Source organism: Perna viridis, chromosome 1 (genome assembly GCF_037379345.1).
Source record: "Perna viridis isolate PV_CMFRI_1.1 ecotype Kerala chromosome 1, ASM3737934v1, whole genome shotgun sequence".
Classification (NCBI taxonomy): domain Eukaryota; kingdom Metazoa; phylum Mollusca; class Bivalvia; order Mytilida; family Mytilidae; genus Perna; species Perna viridis.
The window spans coordinates 21,850,286-21,877,343 of record NC_142445.1 but is presented as its reverse complement, the minus strand read 5'-3'; the positions used below and the strand labels follow the sequence as shown (position 1 = coordinate 21,877,343).

Genomic DNA, 27,058 nt, shown 5'->3' with positions numbered 1-27,058 from the left:
CAGTATGCATGAAGATAAATGCCAAGAAAATATGAAAATTATGAAATTTAACATTTTCCCAAATTATGTTAAGAGACCTGAAATGTTGATAATAATCTTTTTGCATATGAAACAAAATTGATATTAAGTTTAGTTGGAACATGATCTCTTCTTTCTCAGAGGAATTTCAAAAACAACAGTATTGGTGGTGTGACAGAAATTTGGTGACACTCTTCCTGTTATAATGTTCACATAGGATATAAATGTATATCTACTTGTATTTGAAGCTTTTTTTCAAGTTTTATTACTTCGTATCAAGTTGTAAATTAATACATGGCAATCAGCAATAGGACACGTACTTGTAGTATCTAACATCAGTAGACACTGTGCACAAGAGGGGTCTCCATCAATTACACTGTATTGCTGAAGTAGTTATATTTTCTAAAGATATTTCCATTCATTGCTGTAGTTAAATTGTTTCATTTTTTGTTAAGGTGTTACCATTGAAGTGTTGTGTCTTTGACTATAGTGGAATGATTTTTATCTACTTTGCAGTTATATGTCCATAGTTGAAAGTCTACCTACATACGGGACACACTATTACGAGGTTAAGGTAAGACTTTTTTCTTTTTTAAGTTTACCTTGATTCTTCAATGGGGAGCATGGGGATTAGGAGTAACTTACTTGTAATGGAGAAAAAGGAGAATATACACATGAGAATATGTGTGATACTCACATTAAGGTTCTGTTATGCTTCATCTCTTCTTTTTCCCTTTGTTTCAATAAAATTTTCTTGTACCACATATGCATCACCATATGCTAGTTTTAACAATGGCAGCTCATGTACTTCATCAAATACCAGTATTGCAAGATGAATGATGAAACCAATTCATAAATATGATAGTAATGATAGTAATGATGCACATTCAGATTTTAGGAGGTGCCATAAAAATCTTATCTTTTAAAAGTTTTCATAAGATAAGAAGTGATACAACTTCTGATTTTGAGATGAACCATTTTTTGTATGCATTAACCTCATTACCAATAACTTAATTGAAGAAAATAAAAACATTCAAAAAAACTTTGCAGAGATTTCCTGTCTTGTAACTGTATTCTTGTGCAGCCTACTTGTTTTATTGAATGGAAAATTCTTTCAAAGCTACAAATTTCAGAATTAAAAACATCATCTCAGAGCTAGATGTGAAAATGTGTTCCATTTCACAAAAAAATTATTTTATGAACTACACTACAGCTGAGATGGGTTACCACCGTCAACAAGTCCATGTGAGTCCTGGTGTCCCTGCTTATTCTGTAAAATACTGTAGCTATTTTAGTCTCCTATTGGCAAAGCTGAAGGCAATTATAGTTTTAGGTTTCAACAGTCAGTCCTATCTTGTTTCAGTTGGTTATTGTGGCTTTTCTTGGAAGTGGTTTTAAGATATTGACTTGATATTAGGTTTGTTTTAAAATCTAAATGAATTAATGTTATGGATTCAGTTAGATATTTTCTCTTTTTTTTCGTTAAGATTGCAAGTACTTTGCAGTGTCATATAACCTAATATATTTACACAGTCTCTTTGTCACATGTTGCAAGGAATAAAACTAGCACAAGAATAACAAAAAAACCGTATGATCTTTTTGATGAATTATTAACAGAATATTGATATTATTCTTAGGACAAAAAAGACATTCCATGGTGGTTGGGTCTCAGTCATAAAGGGATAGCAGTCTATGACAAAGCTGATAAAAAAGAACCAAGAAAGGTAAGTTGTTCATATAATATATACTGAATATTACATGTCAAAATCTGTATCGTATGCTGTATCAACATGAGACTTCTATATCACCCCTTGGGCCACCGGCCTGCAGGGTGATATAGGTCAAGGGTTGATACCACATGTGATACAGATTTTGACATGTCATGTTCATTATATCATATATTTTAATCAAACTTCAAGTATGGGCTGTAAAGGGGTGTGATATTGGGTGTGTGATATAAGTCTAGAGGTGTGATATAGGGTATGTGATGTAAGTCAAGGTGTGATATGGGGTATGAGATATAGGTTTAGGGGTGTGATATAGGGTATGTGATATAAGTCTAGAGGTGTGATATAGGGTATGTGATGTAAGTTAAGGTGTGATATGGGGTATGTGATATAGGGTGCATGATATAGGGTTTAAGCAAACACTTATAATGCATATACAAAAAAGTTATATTTTAATCTAAATATATGATATATAGGTATAAAGAAGAACTGTTGTAGAGAACAATGAGAACTTTAAGGATGTAGATTGTTTACAGTGGAATGTTTTCTGTTCTTTATACACTTATTTTTCTGTTTCCTGTGATTCAATGCCATCACATTTTGTCTATTTGTGAAATCAATATTCTTAGTTTTCCACTTGATGTTCTGAAAATCATGAAATAGTATAACACACCCAATGAGAACTATTGATGAGATGATGTTTAGTATGGCTTTGTGAAATTTTTATGAGGTGGTATGTCACAGTGCCCTCAGTAAATGCAACTGTATGATAGGATACTGGTCTGTACATCAAGTTCATGTACAATAAGACTTTTCTGTTATTAACTTGTTTGAAGGATGCCAGTTTATATAGTTAATTTGTGTTCACCAAGAAGTTAACTACAACATTAAACATTTCTTGTGAATCAAGATTCTTTTATGAAATGCACTAATTCAAAATTGAAAATATGCTTTTTTTAATTCTGATTACTTGTGATTTTCAGTTATTTACATGGAAACAACTAGAAAATTTATACTATAGAGATAAAAAGTTTTCGATAGAAGTTCACGATACAAAACGGTAAGTTTCATGTTAACATGCAAGCATTTCTTATTGTCTAGTCATTACTTATCTTATTCATTTAGTTTATTTTTAGTTCTTCATTAGTTATTCTTTGCATCATCTTCATGTTGTCAATATAATTTTACAGAGGAGCATGTGGAATGCTTTGATTTATTTTTGTTCGTTTAATTTTTTAAAAATAAAAAAAAATTGGTCGCTCAAAATATCTTCCACCTATGCGTTTTCCCCTAGTGCTTTACCTAACAGAGCTAGAAATTGCTTAAAGCATTTGATTTCAAGCTTTCATTAATTCCAAATTGCTATTGTATTTGTATTTGCCAGATCATTTTAATGCTTCAAGGAATTCATTTCAATTGCTCAACATTTTTCTCCACCTATACAGTATATTATTTGTTTAGATCACAGTAGTGTAATATATTCTGGCACATCTTGCTAGGCTTTTCATTTCATTATTTTGCAAATCTGAAACTTTTCATTTTACCCTTTCAAAATGATTCTTATTGAGCAATCAAGAAAAAATGATAGCATTTATAATTGAAAACTTCAAAAGATATTTCAGAAAATTGAATAAAGTAGCTATTTTCAAACATATGCAATTTCTATTTTATTTATTCCCTCAAGATTTGTGCAGCAGTTTTAGAAATCAAGGAAAAGACTGATTATTAATATGGTGTCAGTTAGATCATAACATCATTTCTTTAGATGGTTTCTTCTCTGTTTAACATGATACACACTTTTAACACACAGTGTTTTACCAGTATTTTTACATTGGCCTTTTCAAATTGATGTTATGCTGTTTGATAACAGAAAACAAATACTTTCATGATATATATTTATTCTGTCCCGAGTATTTAATCTTTATATCTGTCTGGAGGATTACAAGCCATTCTCATAACATTGGTAATTGAGTCTTAGAAATCATGCAGAAATTGCATTAGTGATTTAAAATTGAAGTTACATTTTGACATTTTTAGCAATTTTGTTTGATAGACATAGTGATAGATAATAAAATTTGCTATTTGGAGGCTTCCCAAAAATTCCATTGAAAATGGATGTTAAAAACAAAACAGAATTTAATAACAATCTTTGAAAAGACCAAGACAAGGACTACTGTGTAACGCATGGTTGTTGGTGTTGTAGTGTCATACAAACATTAAGCAGTTTCAACTTGTACGAGGATGCGATCAGAGAACCAGTAGAAGAAGGTGACGAGCTCTCTGATGCTATCGTAGATCCCAGTACTCAGTAAGTATATGTTATTGTCAATGTCAATTGTCATAAAGCTTCAGGTCAGTTGTAGGTCTCAGTCAGTTGTCATTAAATCATATGTGCTTTGTTCATGGATGCTTTCCAATGTCAGTTCAATACCAGCTTTGTTTCTTTCCGTTTGATCTTTTCTTCTTTTACTATTGCAACAGTTATGCATTGTATAAATTCTTTGTCATTGTAGTTTCAGTAGAAAACCTATACTTTTTCTCTACCTCAATGCATACTTTAGTTAAAGACTCTTAATGTAGTGAAAGAAGAAGTTCCTGTTTTCTGATATATGAATTAATAATGTCATTTGGAACTGCTATATAGGTCATTGTAACCTATTTCATGGCAAATGCTTCTCCTTGTGTAAGTTGAAATCCTTCATGTCTACACAATTTCATTTTTAAAAATGCTGCTCAAATATGAATTGTTAGTTCAATGTATTTGTAGAGCATAATATTTGAGCATGGTTCTGCATGTGTTGCTTTATGTGTTTTAAATTGCCTGTTCATCAGCTATCTTAATTTGAAGCCTTGGTTCAGGGTATTGCATTTTTTGCTTGGTTGGCAGGCTGATGTAGCAATAGAGTTGCCTTCCTTACTTTTCCATGTTGTAATGACTTTTGACAATTTTCAGGTACATGTTTTATAACCATGGAAGAGACCAGAGATATGTAGAACCTAGGCATCCAAACAATTCAATGTATATCTTCTTTTCTGGCACAAATAACCTCACACTGTCTACTAAACATACATGTGATTTGGGCTAACTTTAAGTACTGAGTGGGAATTTCTGTTGATAGAGATATAAACTATAATAATATGGAAACTTACATGTACATGTTATATTTATATTTATAAGATCATAATGACATAGTTTGTAAACTTTTAAGAAACCATGCACATGTATGCAAGTCGTAGAACACTGCTTGATCAGATACTATTTTGAACAGAAAAGAGCTTCAAGTATATTGCTTCTCTATAATGATTTCTGCTTAGAAAGATATGTTATTATGACCTGTTATGACAGTGCCATGAAAATATTTTTATTCCAAATATTATTAATAGAAAAGAATTGATGTAAGATGCAAGTATCTCCAAGTTTTTCCTCACGCTTATTTCTTGAAGATCTTAGTAAAATTTTAAGAAGCTGTCTTTGTAAGAATCATGCAAAATATGAAAAATGTGATACACCCCAAGAACGGCTACATAATTTTATTTTTGTAATTAAGTTGTTTTATGGGTCTATACTATGGAATATGTAATTATTCTTTCAAATCTGCCTGCTCTAAGGAGATAATTGACATTGAAAATCTGATATATTGTATTGTATTGGAGTGTCATTTACAGAGTTATCTCCCTTAATTTTGAATTTGACAGTGTATTCTGTATAATTTTTATCTCCTAAGAACACAGTTATATGAAAAACTGAAGGTTAATTTCTGCTTACTATTGCAATTCAAACAAAATATCAAAAATGAAAATATGTAGGCTTTTTACCCATAATCACATTTTGCATGATTTTAAGCTGGAGTGCTATTTAAGTGTATCAAAACAAATGCCCACAACTGAGAATGATATATGTATTTTTAATGTGTGATCCCAAATATCCGTCACCCAATTTTCCTGATTTTCTTCAGTTATCAGTTTGTATCTATATGCCAGGGATTAAGTCAAATTTTGAAGGGATATAGTCATTTGTAACCAACAAAAAGTTACATCAGAAGTGAGGTATACTGTTTAACCCTTGTCTGTTATCTGGTTGTCTGTCACACTTCATCCCCTGCAACTTCTTATCACAGCCACTTGAAATGTTGTGACAAGCTTTATATAGGTATTCCATATCGTGGGGTTTGATTTTAGGCTTAGGCAACAAGAAGTTCCTTTATGTTTTGACCGTATATTCAGGTTGGCGTGAGGGAATGTAATTATTCGTAGGCATTGGCTGACAGATTTATTGTTTAACCCAATAATTTGTTTTCCAAAATTAAAATGAAACAAAGAGAAAGTTTGGTTATGGAATTTTAATAGTCTCCTGGGTTTCTTTGATTTACTAAATGAATGGACCTTTTAGTTATATATTTAGAGTCAATCTAACTTGCATGTATCTGGAAAAAGGAAATGGACATTGTTTTAGTAATTCAGAAAGAATTGCATTATGTATAAAGTATAAATAATATGACCATCAATAATAACCACAACATGTTCAATTGTCAGTTTGGCATTAGAAAATAGTTTTTCTATCTCATTTTTCTTTTTCTTTTTTTTTTTTGTAAATTGGCAGATATTGAATTGTTTGATATGTTCCTAGTACAGGATTTATTACAAGTCATGCATCTTTGATAAAAAGATCTTTCTTATTTCCCCAACAGAAGATTTCAAGTCATATTTCATGATGTTTAGTTAAGTTTTTTTTCACAGATTTGTTTCTCTTTTTCAGAGTATCAGTTAGTCGTAGAACCTTTGGTCCAGGTAACGTAGCTGTCCACACATGGTTTGGATCAACATCACAGCTAACAAAATGTATCTGGTCTATGGCAGTTGCTCAACACCAGTTCTATCTAGATAGAAAACACAGTAAGGTATGTATTTAAGTGTCAGTCCCTGTAAGAATCAGGCAGTGAGTGAAACATGGTATGAAAAAACCCATGATCTTGATAGTATGAATGTGATTATTTGCACCATCAGAATCAAGGAAAAAAAGACAATATTTTCCATATCATGTTGGTGCATTGAGTTATAATTTCATTGAAATGCACTGAAAATGAACATTTCAAGGGCAGATAACTGTCAAAAACCTAATTTTTCTAACATTCTATTGAAAAAAATTTTGAGCAAAGCCAGTGATGCAGAGGTTAAATAATGGTCTTTTCAAATAGAGAAAGTATCCCTGAGTGATATTACATTGTCAGATTGGTGGGGTTTTGACATGCATGTTTCTGATTTTCTTCCATTTTCACCTGATTCTTACAAATACTTACACTTAATGTTAATTCAATCAAGGGAAGACTAACTGTTCCTTGAATAATAACTTTTTTACTTGCCATAAATATCCATCTAAACATGTCACACACATTTCTCTTTCAGCCAGGTGATTTTATTATTTTATTACACTTAACAGTTCAAATAAAAAGAATAAAATATGTGTAGACTTATGTTCATATTTTGAAAAAAATTCTGAAAGGCTATACATGTACTTATATTTTTCTAATTTATAGCAGTGTCATCATTTCCTCACTTACAGCAATGTTTTTATTTAGTTAATTGTTGTGATTGGTATAAATTCCATTATATGAAGTTGTTATTGTTGCGATATTGGTATTAACCATTTAGTCCTATGGAGTGCTACCAACAACACAGAGAAAAGGTTTGCAGGAATAAAAATTGTTGCAATAGTTGTTGCAAGGCAGCTGTTTTTGGTTTGTTTTGTTTTTTTGTTTTGTTTTGTTTTTTTTTGTTTTTTGTTTTTTGTAAGATATGCTGTATTCTACTCCTGTGTTATTTTGTGTTTTCAGATTAGTTTACCTTCACATAGAAGTTCTAGTGAGTTAGCTGAACAGCTAACATCCTGTACCCGGAGCTCATCCTCTCTACCAGGCTCCTTTGATTCTGATATTAGTCGTAGTGCTAGTTCATCCAGTCTTCCTACCTTATCTGGATCAAGGTTTGATGGTAAGTCTATTCATCTGTCTATATGTTGAGAATTGATATTTGACAGATCCTGGTTTCATTTTATGCGGCTTGATCAAAGTAAACATGCTCAATTGTTTTGTCCTGTTTTGTTTTTATACACTGTCACACAATGTGGCAAGGTATTATGTGATACCCTCCAGAAAGTTGTGTGGCCGTCAGTCCCTATACAGTTTCCAGATGATAACTGTAGAAGATATTGAAGGATCTTTTTTAACCATAGTTTATGTATATTTATCGAGTATCAAAAGATATCAAGTTTGATTTTCATTTTGATTAGATTATTTCCTAGAGGACGCTTACCCTACCTGGTCCATGCTCCCAGTTTTTAGTGGAGTCCGAGTTGCTCATTTACTTTTGTTACTTTGTATGTATGATTTTAGTTACTTTATGTTCTTTGTTGTGTATGTCTGTTTTCCATATCTGGTCTTTGTCCCTGGATTACATTCTTTTGATTACCGCTATAACCTTGGTTCCCTTGACTACTCTTATCTTAAGTGAAAGTTGTGGCAAACTCTCCCAATGGTTTCCTTTCATATTATTTTTACAGGCTGCAAGTCCACTTCACCTTTTATTTAGCCCTAAGTTTTTTGTTTTTTTTTAATGGGCTTCTGCATTTTTTTCAAAGAATACTTGCATATAGTCATTTAGATTAAATTATATTTTATTTAACATAAAGTGAAAAGGATTAGGCAGCAGGCAAAGCTCCTGAGTTTACTAACTTCTCCTTGAATATTCATAGATATATACCACGTTTATAACACATTAAGAATATTTGCTTTCAGGCAAAATGGTCATACAAACTAAAGATTATTTATATATTTTTCAACATATTCATTAAGTGGACAAATAGAGTGTAAATTGTGACAAATGAAATTCAATGGTTTACTTAACTTTTTTTTTATTTGACAAACGAACAAGGTGACAAACCATTTACACCATGCTCATAGTACATGGTATACTTAGGTGATATCTGGTTTTAGTAGGCAATTAGAGGGAACAGGTTCAGATTTGAAATAAAAATTACACCTGTGAAATTATGTCATCAAAATTTAAAAAAGATCTTTATTCCCACACTCTTAGTTTAATGTCACTTGAAGGATAATTGATATAATGTGACATTTTGTTTCATAAACATCTGCTGTAATTTTAAATCATTTGGACAAAGTCATTCTCATTTTATACTAGGTTGAAGGGGGTCTTCATAATTAAACTGGTTTTTAATTTATATGTGAAAAGATATTTTAAAAATTTTTTTAAAAGAAACAGTTATGGTACTGAGAGACATTCAAAGGAAGATAACTCTAAAATGAAAATAGAAATACATATGTTGCACATTTATTTCTATGCATATTTGAATTGCTTTTTCATATTGGTAATACTGGGTTCATGATAATATGCTAATTAAAGGTGTGGACTAACATAGATATTATTGATGAATTACATGGCCATTTACACCTATAATCATGTACTGTCCCATTATGGTAACACCTTAAACAAAAGACCTACAATTATTGAGTAGAACTTTTTCTCAATTAAACTCAATGAATAATGAATAAAAAATTTGTATCAATTATGGGATTACAAACAAACTGTCCTTAGGTAATTATTATTACCTTTGTAAGTCAATTACCTTGTTGATTGAAGTAGTTATCTCACCTGTAACAATATGCTAATCAGGTAAAACTGACCTCATTAGGGGGTATCTGAAGTGAGAAGTGTTTGTATAGTAAAAGTATATATAGGATGGAGCTTGGATCCATTGATCAGTCTCAGCTTGGGTTCACCCTATGATCACTAACTTTGTTTATTTAGCAGTGTGTTAACTATTTGTGAGGATTTGTCTGTAGCTTGTGATTGTCTCAAACATATAATGAGATGAAAGGAAAAACTATATAAAGTTTTGAGTAGCTCTGAGTAATTAATTAGTGGACAAAAAGGTAAAAGTACCTAGTGGCAGCTCATTTGACATTTTGAGTTAGTTGAGGTGATTACGATTGTAAGAGAATGAGTTTACCGTGTTCACTTATGCTTAGTGTTTCCTTGGATAGCACAATGTTACTGGATACTTCAGTGTGTATCAACTATAATACTAGTAAGTCCTTTCTATTTATCATGTAATGCTTATGTTTTAATATCCACTCATAAATGTTTAAGGATATACTAAAGTTACATGTAGATGTATATTTTCAACCTTTTACATGTCTCCTTAAGCTATTTTGTAATTGAATTGTCATGGCTTTATGAAAAACCAGGCGAGAAATTTTGTCTGAATGTTTTTGAAAAACACAATACTTTTAATAATCAATTCAAGTTCTATTTTTTCATTCATAAGTTGAAAAGATGCAGAAACTGAAGAATGAATGAGTTTATTTCTATAGCTGATATAATACTTTGAAGGGAAGGTCAGTTGTGTTTATATAAATATTGATCTTCACGCATTTACTAAAGCAAAAAGCATATTATAAATGTAATTCCATGAATTCTTGACATCTTTGTAAACACTTATTTCCTGTTTTCTTATGTTTTTTTTAAGGTGCTATGTTTTATTTGTAAATAAGAAATTATGGTAAATAGCTTAAGTCACTGGATATAAAAATATTTACAAATTATTGAAGCAAACTTCCTCTGATTTTCTCACCTTAAGAATTTTATATAGTGAAGAAACCATTACAAAAATTCAAATTTAACAATGATTGAGTCAGGAAATTGATTATAGGTAATAAATTTTCAATAGTCTTTATAAATGGGGTAAAATTTATGGTTCATTTAAAAGTCATATTTACCATTTTCATTAGAGACTTGGGGGAAATGTTAATGTACATTTTTAACAAGAGTTGAATTCTTTCTAAATATACTATGATAAAGTAAATGATAACACTAAGTTATGTTCTATACCATGAAAGATCAAAGCTAAACTACATGTATATTACAGTGATAAAGTTCCTTTTATAAATGGAACAAGTATCTGATGTTCATAATTATCTTTATACCAGTTAATCCTGTTAATAAAGTCCTAACTTTAACACATAGTACAATTGTCCCCAAAGCAATCTTATTATAATATCACACTTTGTTTGATCCTTGTTAAAATATTAAAACAGGATTAACAAAAAATACTAGGTGCTTATTATAATGGCTGTCTAGACAGGGTTATTACAACTGTACCATACAGTGGATTATCTCCCCTCTCTTTGATCTATTATATATAATTCAGTTATCCATGATATGATCTAATTGATCATAAGAGAACCTGGTTTATAATGATAAGAGTTGCAGGCTATGTTGTATATGTGATGTTTTTTGGTTGGTTAAAGATCCTTATCACTGGTTGTAAAGATGTTAATTTCGAAGTAAATTAAATTTCCTCCTCAGATAGTGAGGATTACTCATTTCGGCTCATCACTGCTGTCTGTTTTTTTTTATTACTGATGGGGAGGAAGTGTATCACACGTTGGTTTAGAAGCTGTAAGTTGTTAATCCCAGAAATATTGAATGTGAAATTATGGAATTAGTGTCATGTGTTAAGTTATTTGGAACTAAATTTTCCTTTTTATTCCTGTATTCTGAACTTTGATAGAAATATGGATGACACTGGTATAATATTTGTTGGACATACATACTTAATGAGTACCAGTTAATTAATGAAGTGTAAATTTACTTAAATACTATAATTGATATTTATTGCTTATGTTTTGTTTTTTTGATAACTACTTTCATTAGTGACATTTAAGGTGATTAATTAGTTTGAGAATAATTAATTAAATCGACTTAAGTTTGAAAGTAATAATTCAACCAGCAGGCATTATAATATCAGTAAAAAAGAGTAAGTAGGAGTAATTGGTGTAAAGGTGTAGATGTTAAAATGTGAAAATGACAAATTTGAAGTATTGACATGATACAATTACTGAGCTAGAATAATTAAAGCTATTTCTTGTATGCAGATGTTTAACAAATATCCTTCTTTTTCTTTTCAGTAAATCTAGACCAACTCGACACCATTAAAGCACAAAGAGAGATGTTTGAGGCACTCAAAGCACGTAAAGAAGCCCTTGACGAGAAGCTACGCAAGAAAACAGAAGAGTTGAAGCTGCTATGTTTGCAGGAAGGGGTGAGTAATTAGCTGTGTTTGATAATTTACCAGATAATTACACAACACATGTGCTCCAGCAGATAATAGATTGGGATGCTATTTAACTAATTGCTGTCAGAAAATCATTATATTTATAAGATATTTGAATACTTTATGAAGTTATTTTCAAGTAAATGAAATGAATTAACAAAGAAAAAACAAACAAACAAACAAACAAACATACATACATACAAGGTAAGTTGTCAATTCACACCTTACTGGTAATCAGATTTAATGAGTAAAGAAAAAATGAAGATATAATAATGTTCACTTTAAATGTTGAATTTTATTATATATATATTTACTTTGACAAGTCTTAATATTTCATATTAAATATGACTTCATTATTTTACAGGAATTAATGGGCAAACTACCCAGAGAGTACCCCCTAGCCCCTGGGGAGCAGCAACCAACAGTCAGGCGTCGTGTGGGAACAGCTTTCTCCTTAGCCTCTAAGGTCCAAGATGATAAGGTAAACTTAAGTTTATCATGATTTAAATATGGAGTAATATTATGAAGCTATTATTTATTGCTCACTTATATTTTATACCAGTCATTCAATTATATAACTTAACAAGAAAAATCAAATGAGATATCATTTTGAAAAGGTCAAGGTTGTTTTTGAATTGTTGTGTTTGTTTATTAATAATGAATAACAGTAAACAAACAACAAACAATATAATTGATGTAGGAGTTTAGCAGAAATAGTTTTTTTATGAAGCTGATAAAAGTTATTATGGTTATCTTATAGTTCAAAAATAATTTGCTCATTGTTTTAATGTTTGTTGTATTAAATTAATGAATAAATTTTCTTTTTTAGTCCGAGGCCATGTCCAAGCTTGAGCTCGAGTATGAGCTACAGAAACAGATTACCCAAGCAGCAGACCGTCTGTCCCAAGATAAGTCTGTCAGCAAGTATGTCCGTAAACAACGACGTCAGTCATTCCACAGAGCAGAGAAAAAGGTATGTTATTAAAGCAATCTATTGTTACAGTTATGAGGTTAATTTTCTCGACATTAATGAATCATGTGAACTTGCATTGATTATCAAGCTTTTATCTAATATGAGTAAAGCAATGTAAAAGTAATACAAAGCCACATTTAAATTAAATTAAGAAGAAATACAGCTGTTAGTGTCAATGGCCAAGAGCTCTGGGTTGTTTTTTTTTATGTGACTGATGATAATCTGTCAAAGTAATGTGATGAAAAGTTTGATTACAAAATAACATTATGATAAGTTCATGAGTTGATCTTAGAAGTTCTTACTTGTTGAAATACAACTTTTATTAGAAAATGAGTAAGGAAACATATCCAAATCACTTGTATGCATTTTGTGTACTGTTATAGTTATTTATAAATTGTGTTATCATAATTATATTTTTTCTTGTTCATTTCAGCTTCGTGAGATGGAGAAGAAACTAGCTGATGGTAAAGGTAGTGACTCCACTCTTCCTCTGGATGGTACGTACAGTTGTAACAAGAGTCTAGATGAGTACGAACTTGATCAGTGTCTCTCCAACACATTTTTAGATGACATGTCTATACGAGACAGTCGTTACATTAAGTCTTCCTTCACTAGTCGTCTATACAAGTCTTTCAGGGACAGGTATTCTATCAAGAGTAAGTTAAATAAGTCTCTCCACGACACGACAGCCAAGCGTCAGTTCGAGACATCAGTATTAGACTCTACAGTGCTGTTTAACTCTACAGTGACTGATCCATTAGATGTTACAGTGTCCAAATCCAACCGTGCATCCTGGCATTACTTCAAGCATCACCGGAAATCAAGTCATCCGTCCTCTCATGTCTAGTCAACAATGTGCCGTTAATTCTTATGAACTGTGTATAATGTGCTATAGACTACTAATTTATTGATAAATTCCCTCAAATAGTGCCTAGAAAGATAATGGGAAAACTTCATGGGAGATAACTCAATATTCAGGGGAAATCACTCCTCTCATACTATATCATACTTCATCACATGCTTTGCTTTCATGTATGCCTGCTTGTTATATGTATGTTTTGTGCTTGCTTGTTTGTGTATGGTTTGCTATGAATGCATGTTTGTTTGTAATGCTTGTGTATGTTTGTGCTTTTATGTGTTAGTTTGCATGAGGTATAAATGTAGAAGTCATTGGTGCTAGACCCCAAATATGATTCAAAGTAATAGCATAGATCCATCACATCATATTGCTTTTTGGCAGAAATTCACCAACCAGTTTACCTTGAATGTACCTTAGAATTCACCCACTCCACATTTTAACCTTTCAAAATCACATTCATCATCATTTTTTTAACTTTTATAAATATATATTTTAGACAATTTTTGTTTAGATGAATTTTATACTACTGTTTTAATATTCAGGGACCACTTTGAATCATATTGTATTTTATATATGTATATAAATATTGCAAAGCACAATCATGTATCATCTCTCATTTAGTTTTTTCTACTATCTTTCTATAATAAAACATTTTTATATAGTCATTCTTCTTTCCTTTGCTTGTCATATATTCATATAGCTGCACCTCTATATACCATATATCAATCTTTGAATCCAAGTTGATTATAAATCAAAAACAGTCTTACCACAAATTCTTCATTATCCCCTTCAACCTAACTCATCAAAACACACTGCAAAGTATTAGCACATCAAAATCAACTGTCAATACAAGTTCTAGGCTTTCTTTAAATCACAAACCCCTTACTGAAAAAAATATTAATCAGCAATTTTAAAGTTAATACATTATTAAAATCCATGTATGACTGTGAAAGATAACGATTTTTCCTCCAACTCCTTAAAGAAAACTTCATTATCCTAAAAATTACCTTCTTATATCATACTTACATTTCATAAAAATCTGGATAGGAACAAAAACCAAGTCGTGGCCAACCTACCCGAGCCCCTGAAGTATTCATGCAGTACACGTACCATAAAAAAAACTTCTTTATTGCATTAAAGTGCTGAGGTGTTGCTACGATTTTTTTCAAGATTTAACAATTGAAAATATTTCTTGCGCCAGAGAATATCAGCAATATAGCTTCCCATTAAATAACTATGCCAAAAAATCATTTGATGTTCCCATTGGCAGTGATGAGAATAGTTGATCTGAACGATTTGCATGCAGTTCATGGAAATTTACAAAAAAAAAACAAGCACCTGTCTCACATAAAAAGGCCATAATTTAAGTTGCATAATACCTGCACTAGAATGCAGTAATGGCTAAAACAGAATCTTCTTGGCAATTAATATATTTATGGTTGGTGTGGGAAGATCTGATTATAGCAGTTATTGTGCTATCAAAACTTCAAATCAAAGGATCATATGATCCTTTAATACAATAATTGATTTTTTATCTTTATCTTAATTCTATGTTGTTACATTCTTTTCTCCAAAAAATGTTCTGTATACCAGACAAGCCAATGACTCATTATTAAAAAAAAAACAATAACAAAAATGAATAACTCACTTTGGGAGCCAGCAGTAGGGACTTCTGTACAACTTTCATTAACAGTTTAATCAGTGCATAACATCAAAATCAATTAATCTGTGTACCAGATTGAGAATGACTAATCCTAGATCATCTGTTAATTAAGTACAAAACATCAGAAATATTGGCCTAGAAGATTAGATGATTTAGATGATAAGTCTTAGATTTCCTCCCTTTCCAATCTGTAGGTTTACAGGTTTCTTCAGTTTTTCTTAAGTGTCTTGTTTAATCTTACTAAACACTCTCAACACAGCTGTTTGAAACTATACTTTTTGAAAAAGTTTGAGTCATACTGTGTTTATTTTGAAAATCCATACAAAACGGACATGACGTCTCTGGCTTAATGCATTGACTGAATGATAAACTATTTTAAAAGACTTCATTATCGCTGTCATTCATGATCCTTGCATTAAGTGTATAAATTCTTTAATTTACCTGCTTTTGATTCAAATGAACTATACTACACTAGGCATGTTATTTTATCTTGTGATGTAATCTGCTTTATTTGCACTGTGCATGCTTAAGCAAAAAAATATTGAATGATTTGTTTACTCTTATCTACTAGTTAAAAAAAAACTTTTTAACTTTCATAATTGGGATGACTGAATGGTGTAAACCATCATCAAATATCTCCTCCTTAAAACAGCAATCATAATATAGCACTGAATTCTAACTTCTTTAAAAAAAAAAAAGCTTTAAATATGGATGTTTTGTACGGATATGTAGTTGTGGATGTCTTTACCTACCAAACATCATTCTGTCCTAGTACTCAGGCTTTGCTTGCCTCATAAAAAGATTCTACAATCAGTACTTATATATATATTACCAGTATGATGCCATTCAACATTAACTTATAGTCTTCTAGTGCCAGCAGCTGTCATGTTACAGAGCTTCCTTTTCAAAAAAGTGGTTTTCTACAGCATAATTCTAGTGAAGGCTATGCTGAGACTAGATGAAGCTATACTTGCAGATGACAAAATATATTGATTTGGGGAGATCATACTTGGAAATGACTGAAATAGGTTGGAGATGACAAAATAGGTTGGATTAGGGGAAACCATACTTGGAAATGATTGAAATAGGTTGGATATGGGAAAATCAAACTTGGAGATGACTGAAATAGGTTGGAGATGGCAAAAAAAGTTGGATTTGGGGGAACCATATTTGGAGATGACTGAAATAGGTTGGAGATGGCAAAAAAAGTTGGATTTTGGGAAACCATACATGTACTTGGAGATGACGGAAATAGGATGAATTTGGTCAAATGGCACCACTGGGTTGTACACAGACACTGGACTCTGACTGCTTTTTAGCGGAGTCATAACATATTAATGAAAAAGTGTACTTAAAAAGATTGTTGTGTTAAAAATTACTTTTCAGGTTTTATGAAAATGTTATCAGATCTTAAAATTGGTTAAGGATTTCTTTGTGCCATTCACAAAATATTGTTATTAAAATGACATTTAAACTTTACATAACTCTAGGTAATAAAAGGATAATTAATAGTTGTAAATAAACAAAATATTCCAAGAATACTTGTACATTTATCTTTTTGCTAAGAATTGTTTTCTTTATTTAAAAAGATTAAAGTCTTAGTCATATTCTTATTCTGCCATGTTATTTTTACAGCAGCAAAGTTCAAGACACCAGGAATGACAAGAAATCAAAGCTTTGTAAGTAATTTATACCATGGAATGATAAAAGGATAATATACTTGTTTCCTTTGATCTATATAAAGAAATGAGCTACCTGCAGAACAAAAAAATCACTTTTAGAATACATGTATATGTCATAATAAAAAAAAGGCGGTAATGGGTTATTCTGTGTTAAAGAAGATTGTTGTATATTAGTGGTGAAAGAGTAATCAAGGGAACCAAGGTTCTAGTGGTAATCAAAAGAATGTAATCCAGGGACAAAGACCAGACATGGAAAACAGACATACACAACAAAGAACATAAAGTAACTAAAATCATACATACAAAGTAACAAAAGTAAATGAGCAACTAGGCTCCGCTATAAACTGGGAGCACAGACCAGGTGCACCAGTAGGGTAAGCATCCTCTGCTTTTCTAGAAACACCCGCAGTGAACAAGTATTAATCTGCAGAACATGTCCAATATTTTTTTAATTCAATATCTAGAACAAAAATATTTATTAACAATTCTAATTAACTACCAGAGCAACTGCAACAAACTAAACACTTATAAAAATGTGCATGTGATATTTTTGTAATGTATTAGCATGAGGCCTAATGTTTTACACTATTTTTCTGCAACTGGTCACTATAGCTGAACTAACAATATTTAGCTTTATATGTATCCCTGTTCTTCTACTTTTTATAAAAAAAATATTCTCTGTGTACTGAAATGTGTTCAGTTATTCATTTCACTCTTAATTATTTTGTACAAATTCCTTTTGTAGTCATCCTTTAAACATTAGATATACTGGCATTTTTTAAATAATTTGGGTTTGTGAAATTAAGGAAGTAGTTTAAGGTTTGTTTTTTTATGAAGAATTGCATGCTGTCTTTTGTCCTTCTTTATTATTTTCTTTTCTTGTAAAGCATGTGTAGAAACTGGACAGCAGATTTTGTCCTGTTGGCTTAATTTGTCTGAAGAGATCCAGATTTTGTCATGCTGGCTTAACTTGTCTAAGAGGTCCAGATTTTGTCCTGTTGGCTTAACTTGTCTGAAGAGGTCCAGATTTTGTCCTGTTGGCTTAACTTGTTTGAGGAGATCCAGATTTTGTCCTGTTGGCTTAACTTGTCTGAAGAGGTCCAGATTTTGTCATGTTGGCTTAACTTGTCTGAAGAGGTCCAGATTTTGTCCAGTTGGCTTAACTTGTCTGAAGAGGTCCAGATTTTGTCCTGTTGGCTTAACTTGTCTGAAGAGGTCCAGATTTTGTCCAGTTGGCTTAACTTGTCTGAAGAGGTCCAGATTTTGTCCTGTTGGCTTAACTTGTCTGAAGAGATCCAGATTTTGTCCTGTTGGCTTAACTTGTCTGAAGAGGTCCAGATTTTGTCCTGTTGGCTTAACTTGTCTGAAGAGTTTCAGGTTTTAGATTTTGTCCTGTTGGCTTAACTTGTCTGAAGAGATCCAGATTTTGTCCTGTTGGCTTAACTTGTCTGAAGAGTTTCAGGTTTTAAATTTTGTCCTGTTGGCTTAACTTGTCTGAAGAGATCCAGGTTTTGTCCTGTTAGCTTAACTTGTCTGAAGAGATCCAGATTTTGTCCTGTAACTTGTCTGAAGAGGTCATATAGGAATGTAAAAATTCTTTATAATAACATTCCCACTCAAAAGAGGATATTTACTACAATTACCTTGTCTAGAGTTTATTGGTCCACCTGTTAGTCCAAAAACAATTTGGTACCTTTTTTTTTCAAATTTAAAATTTCAGTTTGAAAGGACTTAAATAATTGTGAAAAAAAGAAGTTCATGCACGAAGTCCATATTTTACTAATCTTACTACCAGGCAAAATGAGTTCATATTTTGTACAGTATTCATGGTTAGTTATACATCTTTTCTTATGATGGACCACAATATTAGTATTGATTCACTTGATATGATTTGAAACGATTGTAAGCACCACATCCTAAGTAAGTCTTCATTGTAGCAATCTGCTATTCAGAATGTAACTGTTTGTATGCTGCCTGCTTATGTTCTGTTTGCTTCCTTAGTTTTATAGTGGATGCTAATATCCACGTTATTTTGCAGTTTCTGTTACAGATGGATGACAATGCAGATCCTCATTCTCAGAAACGCCGTGAATCTCCTCGTAGTCAACCTCCCACAATACAACGTTCTGCAACAGTGAAGGAGCTGTCTCCAACAGAAACCAGACCTCCCCTTAGTCCTACTCTAAGCAGGTATGATGAATATTTGTGACAAATTTAATAAAGGACCATAAGGAGTACAATGAACAATGTTTCATGCCACAACTGTTCATCTTCTCCAAAAATTAATTTCTGACTAGCAAATTTGGTTTATAAATGTTTTTAAGTTCCTGTTTACTCGTAGAATTTAGTAGGCCAGGTCATTTCTAAAAGTGTAAAAAAAAAAAAAAAAAAAAAAAAGAATGAAAAAACTTTCAAAAATACTGATAACAACTCCTTAAGTAATCATAGAGTAATAACATTCATAACATTATTGGTTGGAATCATTTACACAGGGTTGATTTAATCTTTAATATATTTGTTTTTCAGTCCATCACTGAACAAGGATTATGGGGGATCCACTCAGCTTACAAACCAGTTGTATACTCCATTAGCTAACCGTAGTCATTCCTCAGGAAGTAATATGTCAAACCAGTCAGAATATGAAAATGTTCAAAACTATAAAGACTATACAGGAAGTCAGGATAGTGGTTTTAGTTCTGCTAACAATATGTACAATTTGACTACTCAGCAGACGTCGCATTATGAAAGCTCAGACCAGTTACAAACTCCTACAAATAAACGTCATTCAGAAAGTTTAGAAAATGTTTTTGAGGACAAATCTCTAGCACTAGGAAGTTTAGACAGTAGCTATAGAAAAACTGGTAATCCTAAAAATTATGGTAGTTTAGAACGGAATATGAGACGAAAAAATGATCCACACTGGCAGTCTCGAGATAGGCAACATAGTGATAGTGACGCAAGTGTTTCTCATCTTTCAGACATTGAGCCAACTAAGTATGGAAGTAAAAGGTCCTCTCAGTCGGAATATGATTTATCAGGGCAAAAAGGTAATTTAATTGAGTTACCAGTAAGACATGAAGAACATCGTGATAACCGACGCCCATCAAATCGTTGGAATGATGTAGCTCATACTGAGCCATCCCCACTTATAACAAGTCCCACTCAGGAATATAGAGAGGGCAGTAATGATCCTCAGTGTTATAGTCCTAGGACCTATGAAGGAAATTTTCCTGTAAGGAAAGCAGGGGGTCGAGCTAGTCCCTATGTAGAGCGTAGTGTATTGACAAAGAGAGTAGAATCTCCTAATTCTAGTGCTGTAGTGACTGTGACCAAATTACAACCACATCGAAGTGTTGAATTAGTGTCAAAACCATTTGAAATGTCTGACTTTTATAAATACAGTGAAAAAATTCGAAGACAAAGGATGATAGAGAATTATCAACAACAATTGTTAGGTGATTCATTATCTCGGTGTAGTTCTCCATCACAACATTCAACGGACAGTGGTGGGGGTGATGGGTATAGTTCTATACAAAAATACCCACACCCAAATTATAGCCCGTCTCATTCGTCTTCATCATCAGGTCATAGTCATTATAGAACAGGACCTTCAAATCATTCTACACCTGTAAGGACACAATCACCCTATATGTCTCGGAAAGGAGAGTACGATTCATCTAGTCAGGGTACACCAAAATACCAGTCACAAAGTACACATGTGCAATATTCTGTGCAGACTGCATCAGGTGGACGTGTAATTAAATCAGTGCATACTACGACCAAACATACTCAGTATCAGCCACTGACTCCACAAAAATGTGACCCAATAAATAATCAGACGAGGGGTTATAACCCAACAAATAGGTGAGAAAATGAGCACGGAGCTTGTTGGGTTGTCATTGCATCTGATTAAATGTGTCAATGTTTCATTGTGTGTGTTGAATGTTTATGTTGCACATTTATGAATTCAACATTGTTGATCTGTGTTTGAAGTAAGCAGCTGGAATGGTATTCTTGACTCTGCACTTGGTGACACTGGGCACAGAAAACAATTCAGGGGACTTGACTGCCAATTATTTATGTGTCAAGTCTCAAAGTTGCTGATTCAGCAAGATAAATTGAAGTGGCAATAAAGCTGTATTAAAAGCAATAGTTCAATTAAACATTGTTATAATGAACTTCACATTTCAATTGAGATTATTATTATTATTTTATTCGCATGGTACTGATTGCTTTTGTATTTGGCTGAAAGCTGTTTGTTTTACCATTTTTAAGTAGCTTTCAAACAAGTTCTATGCAAAAATACACACGAGATAATATGACAAATTCTACCATGACTATTCAGTTTTTTCTATATTAAAGTACTAACTTTTATTTTAAAAAATTCCAAAATAAGTGAAAGGCTATTAGAACAGTTGTCATATTTGTCTTAATACAGTACCTGAAATGATCTGTGTATCTCTTCATTTTCAATCTGTCATCAGTCATTCATTTATATTTCATTGATTTTAAATCTGTTATACAGACATGATGACCCCTTGGGTTGTTTTTTTTTTTTTTTCATTACATGATTCATATATTTTATGGATTGGTTCATATATTTTATGGATGATTGATTTTTCCTAAAGTATAATTCATATACATTTTAAAGTAATAGAACTTCAGTTAGATTTGATATTATTATATTTTATCAATAAATACAGGAAAGAAAAATTAAACCTTGTAGTAAAATTATAATGACTTTGTATTTTGTTGGTCCTGAAAATTTAAATTTATCAGTGATTTTACATAACAAAAGACCACTTTAATCTTTCAAGTGAACAATCCAGCAAACTCATTGGACATTGTAGTTACTGGTACACAAATCACTCCAGGATACATATATCTAAGGAATGCTTTTTATGATATAGTTTTAATATTGGCAGCTGCATATCAAACCAAAGAATTGAATTGCTTTGTCCTTTTTTCTTTAACATTTTCACCTTATGATGGAAGATTTTCACTTTTGACAGATTGGATAAATGTAGCAATTTTATATTTTAACCTTATCAGTTTTTATTGTAACTTTGTTGAACCTTTTTTTTAAATTACTGTATTTTACATTGATATATGGGTACAGTGTACCTTAATTTCATACATGAAACTATTTGAGATATCTGAAGAATTGTACCGTAGTAGATTTTTGTCCTTAACTCCACTCATCTGGATAATAGGATTAATTTTCACCAAGAATATGAATGTTTTTAATTTCTAGCTGCAACTTTTTCTTTTACTTTATGACATATTCATTAGCTTAGTGCCAAACACTTGACAATTATATGTTGTTTTCATGGCTTTGCTATGTGTTTGACCAAAGTTTGTTTTGTTCAGCCATAGCATACATTTGTAGTGTGTTGCAGTACCAAAAATGAAATTATATGTTAAAATTAATGTACAAATACAGAGCTTTTTATCTTTCAGAGTACCCAAAATAAAATATCACATAATTTAATTATAAAGGTATATTATTCATCACTTTTAAGGAAGCTTATTCAGAGTTTGTGTCAGCTTGTTTCACAAAAAAATATTTGGTAACATACATGTATTTGGTTTATATAATGTTCCGTTTATGTAGCAGGACTTATAATGTTATTACAAAGTACTAAGAAAGGACAAAGTATTCCATAGCTATGCATAAAATGAGAAGTTCACATTCCAGAAAATAATGTATGTATTACTTGAAACTTTATCGGAGAAGTCAGGTGGGGCCAGTATAGGTTATTTTTTTAGAAGATGGTTGATTTAAATGTGACCATGCATTTACATGTAGGATGTTAGGATACTAGAAGGATTTTTTTTTTTTTTTTTTTTTTTTGGGGTGGGGGGGCAGTTATTCTTTCTTTCACTGTTGTTATTTCAAACTAACAGTACTAATGGTTCTTAGTTCCTAAGTAGAAAAGAATTAATATTTGAATGGTTTATAGTATAATATGAAAAAAACTCAATAAAATATTTATTCAATTAAATGTAAAAGATAATTGACAAACACCACTTTTCTGCATTGTCAAATAGATTATTTCTGTTGATAATTCATTTATTGAGAAACAAAATTTGTTGAAGTAAGGGTATTTCTGTAATAAATTGGCCTTGTCTGTAAGAATTGATCAGGTTGTATGAAATGAATTTCTAGCTTATGTCCCATATTATTTAATATTTACTAATTGTATGAATGGTCACTCATGTGGTCAGTAAAGTACTGACTTTACTCAAATTAAATATTTTAAACTTGTCTTGTGTTTTTATTTGCCTGTTCATGTTATTGATGGATTGTGCATTTGATGAATTATGTTGCACTTTTTCATACCACCATAAAGAAATTGTGGTTGTATAATGGTAACATGCTGATGTCATTGTCATGGACTGTAGACATTTAGTTTACAATGTCAATAACATAAGTAAAGGTTTATAGGTTTCTTTGTATTGTATCATAATGTGTCTTACCAGAAAAAAAGAAGGATTAGATTGATTTTGGGAGTTGAGAAGAAGGTGCCAGAGACAGGAATTTTATACCCCTACTTGTTGGAATCACCTTGTCTGAATCTATCCTAATCTCAGCTCCCATGGAGCTCTTTTAAATTGAATCACAATATGTATAACAAATGGAAAGGTGGCCTGTAACATGCATTTTTTTTTGTCCCCACAACAACCTTAATAGAAGAGTATTGATCTCTTTCAAATTGTATCACAATTAAGGTGCTATACCACCAGAAGACGGCTATGATTCATTTTAGGAGTTCTGACATGAAGGGAGTGGTAATTTCACTTTGGGCCCAAATGAATGTGGAAATATAGAGTTTGAATCTTCGAATCATTATGTTGATTTAATTAAAAGTCTTTGATGGTGATACTTGTGTTTATTCATTAGATTCATCATTTGTCAAGTGATTGCTGAGCAGTAAATAGTGATATATTCAATTTTTTTTTGAAAAAAAAACGAGTTGAAGCAAGGCATCCCCAAATCTGGCATCACCCTTTTCTTGGTTATCAACTATATGGGCTGCATATTGGATAGTGGGAGCTTGTTTCTGTGGCCATATCCGAAAGAAATTGGAAGTTATGATTGGAACCATTAAGAAAATAGAGGCAACTTCGATTTTTAGTCAAAGTCTTATGTCAAATGTTTAATCACAGTCAAAATATATACAGATGTTCCAAGGTTTTATGGTTTACTATAGAGTTGACCTCTGTGTCTATATCAGCTGCATCTTGTTCAGCATTTTTATTTGATTTGGCGCCGAAACAAAATTGTACAAAGCCATTCACTTCGGGACGGCGCGGTAAGTAGGGATACTTCAAATTACCGCATATTTTGAAATGTGAACTTATGTGAGTCAGGTTAACTATCTAGAGTGGAGAAAACTTAAAACCAAGAATTACAATCGAGGTTCATATGAAAGCAGTAGGAACTGAACTAAAGAAAACTAAATTTTAGTAAACCTGGCGTAGAAATATAATTATACTATCGTGCATATTAATTACTACTTGAGGCGAAAGGAAGCTACACTACATTTTAGTTACTTAGAATTAATACCAAATGCTACAACTATGTACCTAGTGCATAAATTATCCCTTTCTGTCACTGCAAAACCGAACAGAAATATGAATTTCAATGAGTAAAAAGTGCTTGAAATGGTGTGAAAGTTGGTTCTAAAATTATTTGAAAAGAAAATTTGACATTTAATTAAGTATGGTAAAATCACAAACACCTTTCCAATGTGAGAGATCTGGTTGGAAATTGTTACATAGAACAAGAAAAAAATCACTGACCAGTTTTCTTTTTGAAATATAAAAGAATATATATATATAATTAATGAGGAAAACATCACGTATGACCTATCTTAGTGTTTGATAAGCCATTACAGGTCTTTAAACGCACAGAAAAATACTGAATGAATGTTTGATAGTAATGATCTATATGAAGTTTTTGAAAGAGTAATCAAGGGAACCAAAGTTATAGCGGTAATCAAAAGAATGTAATCCAGGGACAAAGACCAGACATGGAAAACAGACACACACAACAAAGAACTTAAAGTAACTAAAATCATACATACAAAGTAACAAAAGTAAATGAGCAACTCGGACTCCACTAAAAACTGGGAGCATGGACCAGGTGCACCGGTAGGGTAAGCGTCCTCTGCTTTTCTAGAAAATGTTTAATAGTGACTTTTAGCAAGTCTTGACTGTACTGCAAGCAGCATTATAATAATGGGAAATGTCTGCATAAAAATATTTCCCTTAGTACCTTATGAATAAATTGCTATATCTTTTAAAGAAATTCGAAAATGATTATTTGATTATAAAATTACATCAGCTCGTTTATGTTTTAGGTATGGAAATAACAAAGTTGAACCGATCATTATAACAGAACCACACTTTAACTATCCACTAAACTCGACGATATCCACTCCTTGTAACGATGACCAAGAAAAGTGTTGGTCTCTGAAACCGAGTGGAGCGACCACGTCACAAGAACAGATGTACACCAAGTTCGTAGAACCAATCACTCCCCAAGACCACAGACACAACATGTATGTCGGTAGGAGCCTGTTACAGAACCCTGGAAGTGTGGTCGGTGATTTTAGTGACGAGATGATGGCATGGTACAGAAAATTTGGACTTCAAAGGAGGAAGTCTTATGTGTAGCAGTGGGCAAAATCGTTTGCAAGCCGTGTAATTAATCCCATTCACGACTTAAAGCACGGTTGTAATTAAGATATAAAACGAAATTTCCATGACAAAAAAAGATTAAATCATGAAAACTAATCTCTTTTTAACGGCTTTTTAACACACATACTTAATCCAGAGTAACAAACAGTAGCCTGCCCGCCAGCCCGAGACTGGCTGTTTTATGGCAGGGCTGGCTAATTTTAGCAAATATCTATATGGCCATAGAGTAAATATATTCAAAAAGTGTATTCAGGACTTGCTGGAATTCGATTCCTACCCTGCTTAATCTTACAGTCACTTAACTTTAAACTGGATCAAAAGCTGCCACTAATCTACCAGCATCTACAGGTGGCTCCAAAGGGTTGGCCCTTATGATATAGATTTTGAATATTTTATTATGTTATAGCATTAAAAAAATACTAGTTATAGCATTAAAAAAATATTATAAGACAGCAACAACAATCAAGCAACTTCGTTATTCAGCATTGTTAAAATCAATACAGGGGCGGATCCAGGATTTTAGGTTTGGGGGGGGGGGACGGCGCAAAATAAAAATTTTTTTAGGTTATTTTTTTTTAAATATTCTTCTAGAGTGGGTGCAATGTAGATATCTTTTGTGGTAAAATTAGCGAGAAATTAAAGTTTCAACCTAAAACCGCCTAAATCTACCTCTGACAACCCATGCTTTGCAAATTTTAGCTTTGCAAATTTTAGGGGGGGGGCGCACGCCCGCCACGCCCCCGCCTGAATCCGCCCCTGCAATAATAATTAATAAAAGCAAGTGAATATGATGCATATTTGTTCATCTTTTTCGTGACTAGAAAAAGTTGGGTCCTATACCAGGAGCAGGTGCAGAGGTTTTTTAAAGGGGGTCATTCAGTAATATTCAGTAACACCAGGAAATTAATTCCTGGTACTACTATGCCTAAAAATTCGTATTTAGAACTTGTAATTCATTTTTTATAAACTTGATTTCAAAACGGTGTAATCTGTAATATCGTCAATCTAACTCCAGAGTCGTTCAGATTTAAAGAAGCTGTACGATAGCTAAATTAAATGTTATGTTCTGACAATATATAGAATTATATGCCAAAAAAGTAATGTGTCGGCGCGGTCGAGTGGATACTTCGTACTAAATTCCGCCAAATGTACCCATTTTCGAGATCGACTTGCTGATCACGCGAGTTCGAATCTCTTCAACCCACTGGCACTGACGCTATCCGACACTATTATTTTTAGTCATTTTTTAATTATTATTATATTTTTATGCCTTTTAAAAATTCCAATGCATATGAGTACAC

The 27,058-nt window shown here is 32.1% G+C and overlaps 1 protein-coding gene across 11 annotated transcripts in view; it reads left to right on the top strand.

The window, feature by feature from the left end:
• Positions 1-26,548, top strand: part of LOC148627781 (uncharacterized) — a 74,884-nt gene extending 48,336 nt beyond the window's left edge. For 5 of the 11 annotated variants that reach the window (XM_088578814.1, XM_088578760.1, XM_088578805.1 and 2 more), the window contains exons 9-23: positions 535-592; positions 1,656-1,742; positions 2,729-2,805; positions 3,949-4,053; positions 4,699-4,764; positions 6,502-6,643; positions 7,577-7,733; positions 11,729-11,862; positions 12,239-12,355; positions 12,704-12,847; positions 13,281-13,344; positions 17,005-17,048; positions 19,090-19,241; positions 19,578-20,915; positions 25,418-26,548. In XM_088578814.1, the coding sequence (XP_088434940.1) occupies positions 535-592; positions 1,656-1,742; positions 2,729-2,805; positions 3,949-4,053; positions 4,699-4,764; positions 6,502-6,643; positions 7,577-7,733; positions 11,729-11,862; positions 12,239-12,355; positions 12,704-12,847; positions 13,281-13,344; positions 17,005-17,048; positions 19,090-19,241; positions 19,578-20,915; positions 25,418-25,733 (3,001 nt within the window). In that variant the 3' untranslated portion in view covers positions 25,734-26,548. Of the gene's footprint in view, positions 1-534; positions 593-1,655; positions 1,743-2,728; positions 2,806-3,948; positions 4,054-4,698; positions 4,765-6,501; positions 6,644-7,576; positions 7,734-11,728; positions 11,863-12,238; positions 12,356-12,703; positions 12,848-13,280; positions 13,345-17,004; positions 17,049-19,089; positions 19,242-19,577; positions 23,320-25,417 lie in introns of those variants that run through there. The other 6 variants (XM_088578788.1, XM_088578842.1, XM_088578771.1 and 3 more) reach the window with 5 other exon arrangements.
• The last annotated feature ends 510 nt before the right edge of the window (positions 26,549-27,058 follow it).